General features: G+C 38.8%; 1 protein-coding gene across 4 annotated transcripts in view; it reads right to left on the bottom strand.

Annotated features, from left to right (window-relative positions):
- RAD50 (RAD50 double strand break repair protein) overlaps positions 1-14,429 on the bottom strand; it is a 101,737-nt gene that overhangs the window by 39,423 nt on the left and 47,885 nt on the right. For all 4 annotated transcript variants that reach the window (XM_004384740.1, XM_023739003.1, XM_023739001.1 and 1 more), the window contains 6 exons: positions 9,350-9,539; positions 8,782-8,908; positions 8,151-8,344; positions 6,020-6,130; positions 5,480-5,572; positions 5,290-5,403 (listed from right to left, as the gene is read on the bottom strand). In XM_004384740.1, coding sequence (XP_004384797.1) covers positions 5,290-5,403; positions 5,480-5,572; positions 6,020-6,130; positions 8,151-8,344; positions 8,782-8,908; positions 9,350-9,539 — 829 coding nt within the window. The remainder of the gene's footprint in view (positions 1-5,289; positions 5,404-5,479; positions 5,573-6,019; positions 6,131-8,150; positions 8,345-8,781; positions 8,909-9,349; positions 9,540-14,429) is intronic.

Consider the following 14,429-nt stretch of genomic DNA (forward strand, 5'->3'; position numbering starts at 1 on the left):
AAAAAAAAAAAAAAAAAAGGTGATTTAGGTCCCTGTGGACTGAATTACGACATAGGGCTGAAGAGCTGATATACCCCTGAGGCTGGATAGTGAAGGTGTATTGCTGGCCTTGCCGGCAGAAGGCAAACTGCTTCTGGTGTTCCTTCGAAACCAGAATCAAGAAAAAGGCAATCAACAGCTGCATACCAGGTACCAGAAGATGTATTAATTTCCACAAGCAATGAAACCATATCTGGAACAGTAGCTGCAATTGGAGTCACCACCTGGTTATTTTATGATAATCCACTGTCATTCTCCAAGATCCATCTCTTTTTTGCACAGGCGAAATCGGTGAGCTGAATGGGGATGTGATGGCAATCACCACCCCTGCATCCTTCAAGACCTTGATGGTGGCAGTAATCTCTGCAATCCCTCCAGGAATGCGGTACTGCTTTTGGTTTACTATTTTCCTAGGTAAGGGCAGTTCTAATGGCTTCTACTTGGCTTTTCCTACCATAATAGCCCTTAGTCCACTAGTCAGAGATTCAGTGTAGGGGTTCTGCCAGTTGCTAAGCATATTTATTCCAATTATGCATTCTGGAACTGGGAAAGTCACTACAGGACAAGTTTGGAAACCCACTGGACCCACTGTGAGACGAACCTGAGTTAAGACTTCATTAATAACCTGACCTCTGTATGCCCCTATTCTGACTGGTGGGCCAAAGCAACGTTTTGGGTCTCCCGGAATTAGTGTCAGTTCAGGAAAAAACCAAAAAACCAAACCTGTTGCCGTCGAATCAATTCCGACTCATAGCGACTCTAGAACAGAGTAAAAATCCCTCATAGGGTTTCCAAGGAGCGCCTGGTGAATCTGAACTGCTGACCTCTTGGTTAACAGCCGTAGCTCTTAACCCCTACACCATCAGCATTTCTAGTAATCCCCAAAAAGTCTGATTATTTCCTTTTCCTCAAATGGACAGTCATTGTCATAAAGCGCAATAGATCCCTTTGGAAAGGCTGGAAAAAAGATTAACAACAAAAATTTTTGGCAGTGTGGTGGGGTCCTCTCTCAAGGGGACTTGGCACTGTAGTGGGATCTTTCCTCAAGGGGACTCAGCCTTCCCGTCATTCCAGGTGCGTGGGTCTATAAACTGGCTCAAGTCTGGAAACTGACTGAGGAGCCATGTCTCTCTATTTTGGCAATTCGAGTTAAGACTGCTGTTCACTTGACCTAGCATTCTTCCACTTGTACAGATCAAGAAAATATTTAGTAGACTTCCCATCTATTTCACTCCCGGGGACACCATGACTAAGTAGCCAATGCCATAAGTCCATATAAGTCAGACTATTCTGAATACTGCTGTGACTCCGCTGTCCATTACGGTAACCATGCCCACCCTTGTCTTTGTTGACTAAGTGCCACCACTTGGCCCCTACCACCACAGGATCCAATAGCCCCATTGTAGTTAGGTGTCTTAATTTATTTAGGGCAGTTCTCACTGTCAAGTCTAACTTACATAAAATACCAATCACAGCAGTCTTCAAGGATGCTGGAGTTCCCTTCACAAATTTGTTCCTCATCATTGTGGTAAAAGGATGTGCTCTGGGCACTCCACGTGTGGGTCTGTGGGTCTAACCTGATAAATCCACTCTAACATGCCAATTTCCCTAAGCCTTTGGATACCTTCTTCTACAGTATTCCAAGGCAGGTACTTCTGGTACTTCAGTTTGATTTATTGTAGGCCACCACGTAATCCATGCTTCAGCAAACCAACCAAATAAACTATTAGATCCTTTCCTAACCTCTCAAATTGAAACACTGAATGAAGAATCTGTGCTTAATGGGCGCGTATCAATAAACTCAGAGTGATCCAACGTAATGTTCTTTGCACCATTATCCCACACGCCAACAGCCATTCCCACACATACTCCCTAGGTTTCTGTTTATACATATTAGAAAAGTCAAGCAGTTCTTTTGGAGGGTAGTGTATCTTCTCTTGGGTCACATTCCGTATTTCACCTTTTGGGGCTCACTAGGACTTAAATCTAATTATAGGTCTACAAGCAAAAATGGGTGGTGGGGATGTGTTTTGAGAACATTTAGCAGTATCTTGTAAGGCATCTATCTGCCTCAGGTGATGCCCCAGGCAGTGATTCAGATGCCTCCCCAGGCACTGACTCAGACATCGCCCCAGTTGGTATCTCAGACAAAGGCTCTTCAGACACATCTGGGTTAATGTCATCAGATGGGGGTGGTGAGGCTAATGATTTTGTTGGCAGGTATGATTCAGTGGAATTTAGGGGCTCAGTGTCCCCAGCTTCCTGATTATCTGTCCCTATGTCCCCAATGCAAATTCCAGGATCCCGTTTCTTCCCAATCAATGCCCTCACTTTAACTTCAGACACCATTCAAGGCTGGGAATTCAATTGACACTGTAATTTAGCCACTCTTACGATAAGACTCTGGGTTTCGTTTTTGGCAATATTAACTCTGTTGCTACATGAAATAACGCTTTCTTTCAGAGCACAAGTGGCAACTTGGAGGTTGTTTCTGTGGCACTTCAGCTTTGAATACGAAGCCCTGAGCTCATCTCTTTCTTTTCATCACTTTGTCTAGCAAAAGTAGGACCAATCAATCAATTTCCTTATACTTCTCATTCTGACAAAACTGTAGAAAAGTATCAAACATGCGATCACCCAGAGCATTGCCTCTCAACAATACTTGATATATTGGTGGTGATATTTTCCATATTTCTATTGCCACCTGTCTTAGACTGGGTTCTCTAGAGAAGCAAAACCAGTAAAGCATATAAAATATATATATAGAGAGAGAGATTTACATCAAGAAAATGGCTCACGCAGTTGTAGAGGCTGGAATGTCTCAAGTCCGTGGGTCGGGAGAGAGGCTTCTCCGACTCAGGTAGCCTCAGGGGCTGGCGAACCCAAGATCGGCAGGTCAGAAAGCAAGGCTCTTACTCACAGGCTGCGAAGATCAACGAATCCCAAGATGGGCAGGCAAGACCACAGGCAAGCTGCTAGCTCAAGTCCCAAGAACTGGACGTCAGACGAACAGGAGCCAGCTGTGGAATCTGGCGCAAGCAAAAAGCCCCCAAACTCTGCCATAATGTCCACTTATATTCAATGCAGGCCACATGTCCAAGGAAATTCCCTTTCAACTGACCGCCTACTCACAAGAGATTCCATCATGGGGGTGATCACATATCAAATCTCAACAAGGAAATGATCACAACATTACATGACTGCCAAAACACTGAGAATCATGGCCCAGCCAACTTGACACACAATCTTAACCATCATACCACCTCACACCATGGATTAGCAGTGCCCTTTTTACTACTGGAAGTGGTGTCATTTACATCTTTAAGACTAATCAGACTTGAGAACCAATTTTTAGAAAACTCATCCTTACAATTTTACTTCTCTAGATTCACTCTTGGTACCAAATGTCTTAGGCTGGGTTCTCTAAAGAAGCAAAACCAGTGAACTGTGTGTGAATGTATATATATATAAAGAGAGAGAGAGAGAGAAACAGAAAGACAGAGAGAGATTTATATCAAGTAAATGGCTCACAAAGTTGTAGAGGCTGGAAAGTCCCAAGTGCGTGGGTCAGGTGTCAGGCTGGAGGCTTCTGACTCACACGGCTGCAGGGGCCAACAAACCCAAGACTGGCAGGTCAGATGGCAGGCTGCTAGACCTAACGAAGATTGGCAGGTAAGATGGCAGGGTGCTGGCCCACAGGCTGCAGAGGCTGATGAATCCCAGCATCATCAGCAGGCAATATGGCAAGCCACTGGCTCAAGTCTCAAGAACCAGAGGTCAGATGATGACAGATGCAGGATCCAGAATGAGCAAAAGCCAGCAAGCTTTGCCAGAACGTCCATAAATACTGGATGCAGGCCACACCCCCACAGAAACGCGCCTTAAACTGATTGATTACATAATGGAGATGATTACATTATATCACAAAATGGAGGGTAACTACCTCACTACATAACTGCCAAATCACTGAGAATCATGGCCCAGCCAAGGTGACACACAATCTTAATTATCACGGTATTCAAATAGCAAAGTTTGTTTAAAACAGCAGGAAGGGAGAAACAGTGTGACTTTTAAAGACAAAACTACCATGCTTGCTTGCGTAAGTCATGTTAAAGATAGCTTCTCAAATTATAACGTGGAAATTAATTTACTTAATAGGGAAAATAAATGGCATAGGAATCAACTGAAAACTCACTTAATATATAAATATCTTCCTTACAGACAACTTTTAAGAATGCATTATTAGCCCTTCATCCCTTTTTATGAGTTTATTCTACATAAAGATACGTTAGCATAAAAAAAGATACAGACATATATAGGATATCAACTGCTACATAGTTTAAGGAAAAAAGTAATTAACTTGAGTAAATTACGATGCATAAACAAAATGGAATGTTTTACACCTACTCCTCACTTATCGACTATCTCATTATCAGACATTCTGCACTTGTGACAATAGTAAAAAATCTACTATCTATTTTGTGCATTAATGACGTACGTTTGGTAGTAACAAATGCTGAGGTGTGAAGCGAGAGTAACACTGGTTTTGGTGGTTAAGGTTATGTGTCAGCTTGGCTGGGCCATGATCCTCAGTGGTTTGGCAATTATGTAAGGATGTAATCGCGCAGTTATGCAACGATGTAGTCATCTTCCGTTTTGTGATCTGATGTGGTCATCCTCCATTTTTGCATAACACTGATTTTCGCCTAACGACCTGATCTTTGGAACCTAACCATGTCAGTTAAGTGAGGAGTGGGTATATAATCATTAAAAAGAATGTGGTAGATCTGAGTTGATATGTAAAGATCAAATTTCATTAAGTATAACAAGCAAAGTACAGAATAACATGAATGGCATGATCCCATCTGTAAATGCAAATTTAAATACAGAAAACACATCTATCCATCCAGCCCTCCATCTAAATGCATCCATCCAACTACCTACGTGAATAAAAAGCTTCTACAAGAACAAATAAGAATTGTTAACAATCACGACATTTAGGAATGAGACTAGGAATTGGGAGAAGGGGAGGGAGACTTTGAATTTTATGCTTTTTGCTTTTACCAAGTAGGTCTTCTATTAAAAATAAAAATGAGAAGGAAAGAAGAAAAGACTATGTTACTGGAACTGCTTTTCTCTACTGGTTGCATTTCTACTCAATGGATCTTCTATGAAAATAAAAGGAAAAAATAAAGAAAAGAATGTTATTGGTATAAGCGATACTATAAGCCACTAGCAAAAATGACCTACCTTCTGTGTATCTATATCTTGTCTCATGACTCCCATGTCTTTATTTATGTTTTCTTTTTGTTTCTCGCATTCAGTTAGTTGAGTCATTACTTTATTAAGTTCAGTTTCTTTTTGCTACAAAAAAGAAAACCCTTTAAGCACACGGGAATAAAAAATATAACCAAATAAATAATTTTGAGTTTTAAATTACCTTCTTATAGTTGTCTTTCCCATCTTGAATATAATTCTCAATGTCCTTCACATAGCCATGAATATTTTTAACCTTCTCTTTGATATCATTCAGCTGTGGAAAAATATTTATTGAATTTATACTGACTGGGATCAGGGCATTTAAGATTATTTCCAAGGAAATGATCTTACATTAAAGTAAAAAAAAAAAAAAAAAACAAACTTTATAGGAGAACACAGTGAAATGCTGAATTACAAGTTAAGAGCCTTGGGTTTCAGTTTATACCACCACCAAATTTTATGATCTCAGGCAAGTCCCTTTATCACCTATGGGACTGGATTAAATAGTCTCAATTCTTCTATTTTAAACCAAAAAGCAAAATATTTTAAGTTTAATCCTTATTCTAATGTCCAAATTATATCACAAATCTTAAAAATACTATTTATCTTAAAATTTTACTTAATTTCATGTGAAATAATAGTGTCCAACACAGTGTTATGAACATAAGAATTAATATGTTTAATATATATTTGATAAGTAAATATATAAATGAAATCTTACTTTATCCTGCGCAATTCTGTTGCTTGTATTTTTTTTGTTGATTAATTCTTCTTTATCCTGCTGAAACTTTTCCAATGTTGTTTCCAAAGGGCGTACTTGCTCTTTAGCATCCTAAAAATATAAAAAAAATAAAGTCTTGTATCATTCCATCATTTTAAGTAGCAGACTTTATAGTCATAACAAAAGTACTTACTAATGTGCCATGCTTAAAAATCAACTCATGTGCTTCTTCCAACAACATTATAAGGAAGGTACCATTATCTTCATCTCCATATTTCAGATGATCAAACAGTCACAGAGAATACTTGTCCAGGGTCACAAGAGCCAGTAAATGAAGCAGCCAAGATTCAAACCTAGGTCTAGCTTGAGTCCACTTTCTTAACCACCATGCTATCCTGCCTTAGCCACTGACATGATTCTTAATCTAGGCGACCTGCTTCTGACTGTATTAGCATGTGGCTTCAGACATGAGTTTGCAGAGACCCATGTCAGTGCTGTGTGATCAAAGAACAGGAGAGCTCATTCAGTCCAGGTCTCTGTTTTACAGATGGGAAAATGATGATAAGACACATTTGTCCTTAAGCTCAGTTTGCTAAGGCTAAGCAGATATCTTACGGTAATAAAACTGTACTGGTACCTTGATGTTGGTGTGTCCACATTTTGGAAGGAAGGGGGCTTTCAAATAACAAATTATTCTACTAATCAGAAGCCCCCATTATTTGGCCTTGTAACAGCCCGACAGCATAGTTATGTGATAACCACTGTTCAAAACAATGATCTTCAAACACTTTAAGATCCTGAAACAGCTATCAAATCCATAAAGGTAGATACAGTCATATTTAGCATTACTTCAATGTAGGTGTACTTTTTTCATAATGGGAAGTGGTATGGTGTGGTGGGAAGTCAAATGTCTTAGGCATCAGAAGACACACCTGAAAACTATCCTCCTCTTATAAGCTGCATGAACTTGGGCATGGCGCAGCTGTGAGTTTCCATTTCTTTTTCTATAAAAAGGTGACAGAGTCACCTATCTCAACAGGGTTGCTGAGATAATGAATGGTTTAATATCAATGTGCTTTATAGACAGTAAAAAATTACAGAAGGTAGTACTTTATCATACTTTAAGCCACTGATAATTTGTAATCCAAAAACATTTAATAAATTCTTACAGTAATTATTTTTAAAACAATTTATTTTATTTTGGTTGTTAAAAATATACACAGCAGAACATACACCAATTCAACAATTTCTACACGTACAACTCAGTGACACTGATTTCATTCTTCAAGTAGTGCAACCATTCTCGCCTTCTTTTTCTGTGTTGTTCTCCCCCATTAAACTCTATGGGGCAGTTCTACTCTGTCCTATAGGGTCACTACGAGTCGGAATAAACTCCAGGACAATGGGTTTTCTCCCCCATTAACATAAACTCATTGCCCCCAACTAAGCTTACTATCTAACCTTTCAAGTTGTTGTCAAATTGATCCCATATAGTTTTTTTTTGCCTCCTAAATTTTATCTTGTTGTTGTTGTTTACAGAAATTGCTGATAGAGATTCAGTAACATATTTAGCACTTACTGAATGAGTGTGTATAATTATGAAACCCTAGATAAGACTGTTGTTTCTAAAACTGTTCATAAATTTAATTGACTGAGTCTTAAATTTGATTAATCAAGATAAGGGATGGCAAATGATACCATTCCATGTCTAAACTCAGTGCCTGCTCCCTGTATTGGGAAAGATTCTGAGACTCTATCTGGAATCAAATGGGAAGAGTGCTATGATTGAGAGGCAGTGTCTGCTATGGATACAGAATTTGTAGATAAGCGAAAAGACCAATATAAACAAGAATCCTATGTGGAGCTAACCAGCAAATTAACCTGACCACCCCAAATAACATAAGTTCACTACTTAACCAGGTAACTAGTTCTTCCTTATCATGGCCAAAATCCTTCTACCAGAAACCTTTACCCATTAGTACAAGTTCTGTCACTCTGCAGCCACACAAAGTATTATTGTATCATTCTCCTTTGATCCTCACAATGACCACAGTTCTAGTTATTAAACCAATAAAGAGCATCTCACATATTTCATCTAATTTAATAAACAAACGTACGTGAATGTTCTTACCTTTATCTCTCTATATAAGGACTGAACTTCAGTGGATAATTCCACAGTCTGTTCCTCCAGCTGCTGACGACGCTGCAAATTGGTGGATATCTGAAGCTTCTCTGATTTCAGTTCATTTGTTGTACTTTTTAGGTGTTGAATCTGTTCCTGCTGGTCCTGTATAAGCTTACGATTCAATTCAATCTTACCAGAAACTGCACAAAAACATATTGACAAAATGATTAATGTAAAGATAACAGAAAATACCATGAGTAGCATCCTTCCAGTTTTTATAGGTCTATGGAATCCACAAAGGCTGAGTTTCTGTGGATCCCACCCACTGCAACATAAGTGTAACAAGAACCTCTCGAGCCTCCAAACCTCCCAGCTGTCCCATCCTATCCTCTCCTGGCCACTCAGAGGGGAAAGGCTCAGAGAGCAGGTATGGCTGAGAAAGAATACAGCCCATCTGACACTCTTCCATCATTCAACTGTTGTGCAAAGCACAGAAACAAACAGAAGTAATGCTTTTGAGCAAACAGAGTGACAGAGTGAATGTACTGTTGACTGGAAGAAAGACAATTTATAGTAATAAGTATGTACTGCGAATGCTGAAGTCATTATGGGTACATGAGGAAATAGACTGTATTACCTGTATCTAATTTATGTTGTTTTTCTTGTTTTTCCTGGTTTACTTGTTGAACAGTTCGATCTAAGTCTATTCCTTGTAGCTTAGCTGCTTGTTGTGCAATCTTTCTTTCAACATCTTTAAGTTCCATCTTAAGAATATAAAAAAGTTATTTTCTTTGAGAAACTTAGTACATTATCATTATTCAAAATCTTTAGAGATTGTTATTATGAATTGTTTTTAAAAATCTAAAGTTGTAACTGTTTCCAGATACAATTTTAGCAAAGTTTAATAGGATAAAAATGAAATTAATTTTTAGTAATTCAAATAATGTAAACAAAAGGAAGCAGACTAAAAGTGAAAAACAAACAAAATTATTTCTTACCTCCCATAATTTGAGAATAAAAAAACTTAAGCTCAGGAATGAAAACTAAGCAATTGCTCTCTGAGACCACCTGAAATTCATGAAGAGGAAACTCTAAACAAAATCTGTACCTAAGTACTACCTACTTACTCTAACACTTTCCCATTCAAATCACTATGGAACAAATTTCTTTTTTTTTTTTTTCGCCTTGAACTACAATAAACTTACCTGCAACCTCTCCATAATTGTAATATCTGTCAGACATACTTTAGCACTTTCCTCTTCAGGCATTATGGTACCCAAGAGTGTTTCCTGTTCCTCTATGTCATTCTTCAGACGCTGTATGTCTCTATTGACATTCTGCAGTTTGTTTCTCAGTTCCGGTATTTCCTTCTCCTTCAAATCAACTATGCTTTGCCTTAACAGAAAATATGCAATTAAAAATCAGCTATCTGATGTTTTCTCACAGTTAGATTGAGGTTATACATTTTTGGCAAGAATACGATAGAAGTGACGTTGCATCCTTCTCAGGGCATGGTATCAGCAGGTAATTGATGTCAGTATGTCTTATTACTGGTGATGTTAATCTTATACACCTGGTTAAAGTGGTGTCCACCAGCTTTGCCCATTGTAAAGTTACTATTTTTCTCTTTGTAATTAATAAATATCTTAGGAGAGATACTTTGAGACTTTGCAAATATCCTATTTCTCCTCAAACTTTTGCCATAGATTTTAGCATCTATTAGATTTTGCTTGCAATAATCCTTCCTATGCTGCTTGTCAAACTAAGAGATATTCTACAAATTAATGGACCATACTCATCAAAAATGTCAAGGTATGAATGACAAAGAAAGACTGAGGAGCTGTTACTGATTGCAGGAGCTCAAGAAGAAATAACAACTAAATGCAATGCTGGATCCTAGACTGGATCTTGAAACAGAAAAAAGGACATCAATAGAAAAACTGGTGAAATGTGAGTAAGGTCTGTAGTTTAGTTAACAGTATTATACCTATAATTAATTTTCCTGGTTTTGGTGATTGTATTATGGTTACATAAATTGTTAACATTAGGAGAAACTAGGTGAAGAATATACATGAATTCTCTGTACAGTTTTTCCTGTAAGTCTTCAAAACAAAAAAATAAAAGGTCATAAAAGGAGAGAGGAAGAAGGAAGGGAGGAAGGAAGGAACCTACTCAGATAAATGCTACTTTGGTTTAAGGCACAAAAACTGGAAACCTGTTTACCTTGCTACCCTAGCTAATGAATTACCTCTTCTGTGGCAGGTGGTCCCACACTTCTTTTGTTGATACTTCTGAAGCAAAAAAAAACTTATTTAATCTTTAAACTATCAATAAGTTTATTCTGTAAAAACTCCAAATTCTTATTTAAAATTAAATTTATATAATAAATTAAATTGGTCTGATAAATTAGTCTCTGATGGACATCTTGTAATAAATGAGAGAAAAACTGGAAACCAAAGGGTTAGCTCTTTCATACTATTACTTAATGATTAAAAAAAAGAAGTCTATATTATGACGAAGAAATGACAACCTGAACCAGTCGGTGGCAATGTAACATCTATAATTTTTTAAACAGAAATGAAATTTCACAGAGTAAATATGAAGGATGCAGGTTATGAGCAATTTCATGCTCACACTGTTGTTGTCGTTAGGTGCCGTCAAGTCAGTTCTGATTCATAGCCACCCTATGAACAGCAGAAGAAAACACCGCCCGGTCCTGCGCCATCCTCACAATCGTTGTTATGCTTGAGCCCACTGTTGCAGCCACTGTGTCAATCCATCTAGTTGAGGGTCTTCCTCTGTTTCGCTGACCCAGTATTTTACCAAGCATGATGTCCTTCTCCAGGGACTGATCTCTCCTGACAATATGTCCAAAGTATGTGAGATGTAGTTCTCACCATCCTTGCTTCTAAGGAGCATTCTGGTTTGTACTTCTTCCAAGAAAAACCTGTTCCTTCTTTTGGCAGTTCGTGGTATATTCAATATTCTTCTCCAATACCACAATTCAAAGGCATCAATTCTTCTTCTGTCTTACTAATTGTCCAGCTTTCACATGCATATGAGGCAACTGAAAACACCATGGCTTGGGTCACGCGCACCTTAGTCCTCAAGGTGACATCTTTGTTTTTCAACACTTTAAAGAGGTCTTTTGCAGCCGATTTGCCCAATGCAATGCGTCTTTTGATTTCTTGACTGCTGCTTCCATGGGTGTTGACTGTGGATCCAAGTAAAATGAAATCCTTGACAACTTCAATCTTTTCTCCATTTATCATGATGTTGCTTACTGGGCCAGTTGTGAGGATTTTCATTTTCTTTATGTTGAGGTGTAATTCATACTGTGGTCTTCAATCGTCATCAGTAAGTGCTTCAAGTCGTGGTCTTCACTTTCAGCAAGCAAGGTTGAGTCATCTGCATAATGTAGGTTGTTAATGTCTTCCTCCAGTCTTGATGCCCCGTTCTTCTTCATAGTCCAGCCTCTCGGAATATTTGCTTAGAATACGGATTGAATAGGTATGGTGAAAGGATACAACCCTGACTTTAAACCACAAAGTATCCCCTTGTTCTGTCTGAACAAATGCCTCTTGATCTACGTACAGGTTCCTCATGAGGACAATTAAGCGTTCTGGAATTCCCATTCTTTGCAGTGTTATCCACAATTTGTTAAGATCCACACAGTCGAATGCCTTACCACAGTCAACAAAACACAGGTAAACATCTTTCTGGTATTCACTGCTTTCAGCTAGGATCCATCTGACATCAGCAATGGTATCCCTGGTTCCATGTCCTTGTCTGAATTCAGCCTGAATTTCTGGCAGTTCCCTGTCAACATTCTGCTGCAGCCACTTTTGAATGATCTTCAGCAAAATTTTACTTGCATGTGATAATGATATTGTTTGATAATTTCTGAATTCGGTTGGATCACCTTTCTTGGGAATCAGCATAAATATGAATCTCTCCCAGTCAGTTGGCCAGGTAGCTGTCTTCCAAATTTCTTGGCCTAGATGAGTGAGCACTTCCAGTACGGCATTCGTTTGTTGAAACATCTAAATTGATATTCCGTCAATTCCTGGAGCCTTGTTCTTCACCAGTGCCATCAGTGCAGCTTGGACTTCTTCCTTCACTACCATCGGTTCCTGATCATATGCTACCTCCTGAAATGGCTGAACGTCAACCAACTCTTTTCTGTATAATGACCCTGTGTATTCCTTCCATCTTCTTTTGATGTTTCCTGCATCATTTAATATTTTCCCCATAGAATCCTTCACTATTGCAACTTGAGGCTTGACTTTTTCGTCAGTTCTTTCACAGCCTGAGAAATGCCAAGCTTGTTCTTCCCTTTTGGTTTTCTATCTTCAGCTCTTTGCACATGTCATTATAATACTTTACTTTGTCTTCTCGAGCCGCCCTTTGAAATCTTTTGTTCTGTTCTTTTACTTCATCCTTTCTTCCTTTTGCTTTAGCTACTCAATGTTCAACAGCAAGTTTCAGAATCTCTTCTGGTATCCATTTTGGTCTTTTCTTTCTTTCCTGTCTTTTTAATGACCTCTTGCTTTCTTTATGTATGATGTCCTTGATGTCATTCCACAGCTCGCCTGGTCTTCGGTCACTGGTGTTCAACGCATCAAATCTATTCTTGAGATGGTCTCTAAATTCAGGTGGAATATACTCAAGGTCATACTTAGGCCCTCGTGGACTTGTTCTAATTTTCTTCAGTTTCAGCATGAACTTGCATATGAGCAACTGATGGTCTGTTCTGCTCTCGGCCCTTGGCCATGTTCTGACTGATGATATTGAGCTTTTCCATCGTCTCTTTCCACAGATGTCGTCAATTTGATTGCTGTGTATTCCCTCTGGCGAGGTCTATGTGTACAGTCGCCACTTATGTTAGTGAAAAACGGTGTTTGCAATGAAGAAGTCATTGGTCTTGCAAAATTCTATCACGGTCTCATTACTTCCTGAATACTGTGGTCATAGACCTAGAAAGTGACCACAGCTATGATGGCTCAGTGACAGTCAAACATTCACTTAGGAATTACAGGGCTGGGGGCACCTTTAGGGAGAACTATAGCCATCCTTGGGCCATGGTGGCACAGTGGTTAAAGCACTCGGCTGCCAACCAAAAGGTCTGCAGTTCGAAACCACCAGCTGCTCTGTGGGAGAAAGATGTGGCTGTCTGCTTCCGTAAAGATTTATAGCCTTAGAAATCCTATGGGGCAGCTCTATTCTGTCCTATAGGATTGAATAGACCTGACAGCAATGGATTTTGGTTTTTTATAGGCATCCTTACAATTTTAAACTTATTTTTACCTTTTCATTAAAAAAAAAAAAAACTTCATCAATATGGTCCAAATTTTGCTGCCCTCTTTTTGAATGATTATCTAAGATGCTACAAATAAGTGTCTAAGAAAAAGAATAGAAACTTCCAGAGAGAATGGGCTTTTAAAATCTATTAGGGTTTTGTTTTTCAGAAACTCAATTCACCTATTTTTGTGACAGCATTCTTTCTCTAAGGAAATTGTATGTAAAATGACTCAACATAAATGATACTGAAAAAAAAACTTTGGGAGGAACAGGGGAAAATACTGAGTTTTTACCTAAGTGAGGTATTACAATACATGAACCTGAGTCAGAGGTAGACAAAATGATAAACATGTATATTTTCAGCTGAGATCTCATTCACTATGGTGGTCTCATATTAAGTATTGTTAAGTTTAGGGCTTTAAATGAAAATATCTCATCTTCTACCACTTTCCCCTTTGGCCTTCAGGCCAAACGTGCCTCAGGGACTTTGTACTGCCTAGAATGCTCTTCTCCCGGACAATTGCATGGCTGGCTCCCTTACCTCTCTGAGGTTTCTGTTCCAACGCCACCTTTACAACAACTCCATTATCTCCATCCCTCAGGCATTCCGTATTTCCTTACCTTGCTGCCTGCCTTACTATCATCATCTGACATAATGTATGTTTACTTGTTTGTTACTTGTCTCTCCGCTGCCCGCCCCCCACCGCCACCCTACTGAAGCATGAGGGCAGACCATCTACTTTGTTTACTGTTGTATTACCAGCACCCCAGCAGAGGCCTATTAAGTAAATATTGGTTGAATGAACAGACAGTTCTCATGACAGTGTTGGCACCAACGCTATATTTTACAGGTGAAAAGACAAATGGTACATTGATAAATATAACCTTCCTTGTTACTTACCCCCTTCACCAATAATAACCCTCCTCTGAGTAACTTTCATAAATAGACCTGTATACTATCTCTGATAGTGACCCCAAGGGATG

This window comes from Trichechus manatus, unplaced genomic scaffold (assembly GCF_000243295.1).
Source record: "Trichechus manatus latirostris isolate Lorelei unplaced genomic scaffold, TriManLat1.0 scaffold00127, whole genome shotgun sequence".
NCBI lineage: Eukaryota > Metazoa > Chordata > Mammalia > Sirenia > Trichechidae > Trichechus > Trichechus manatus.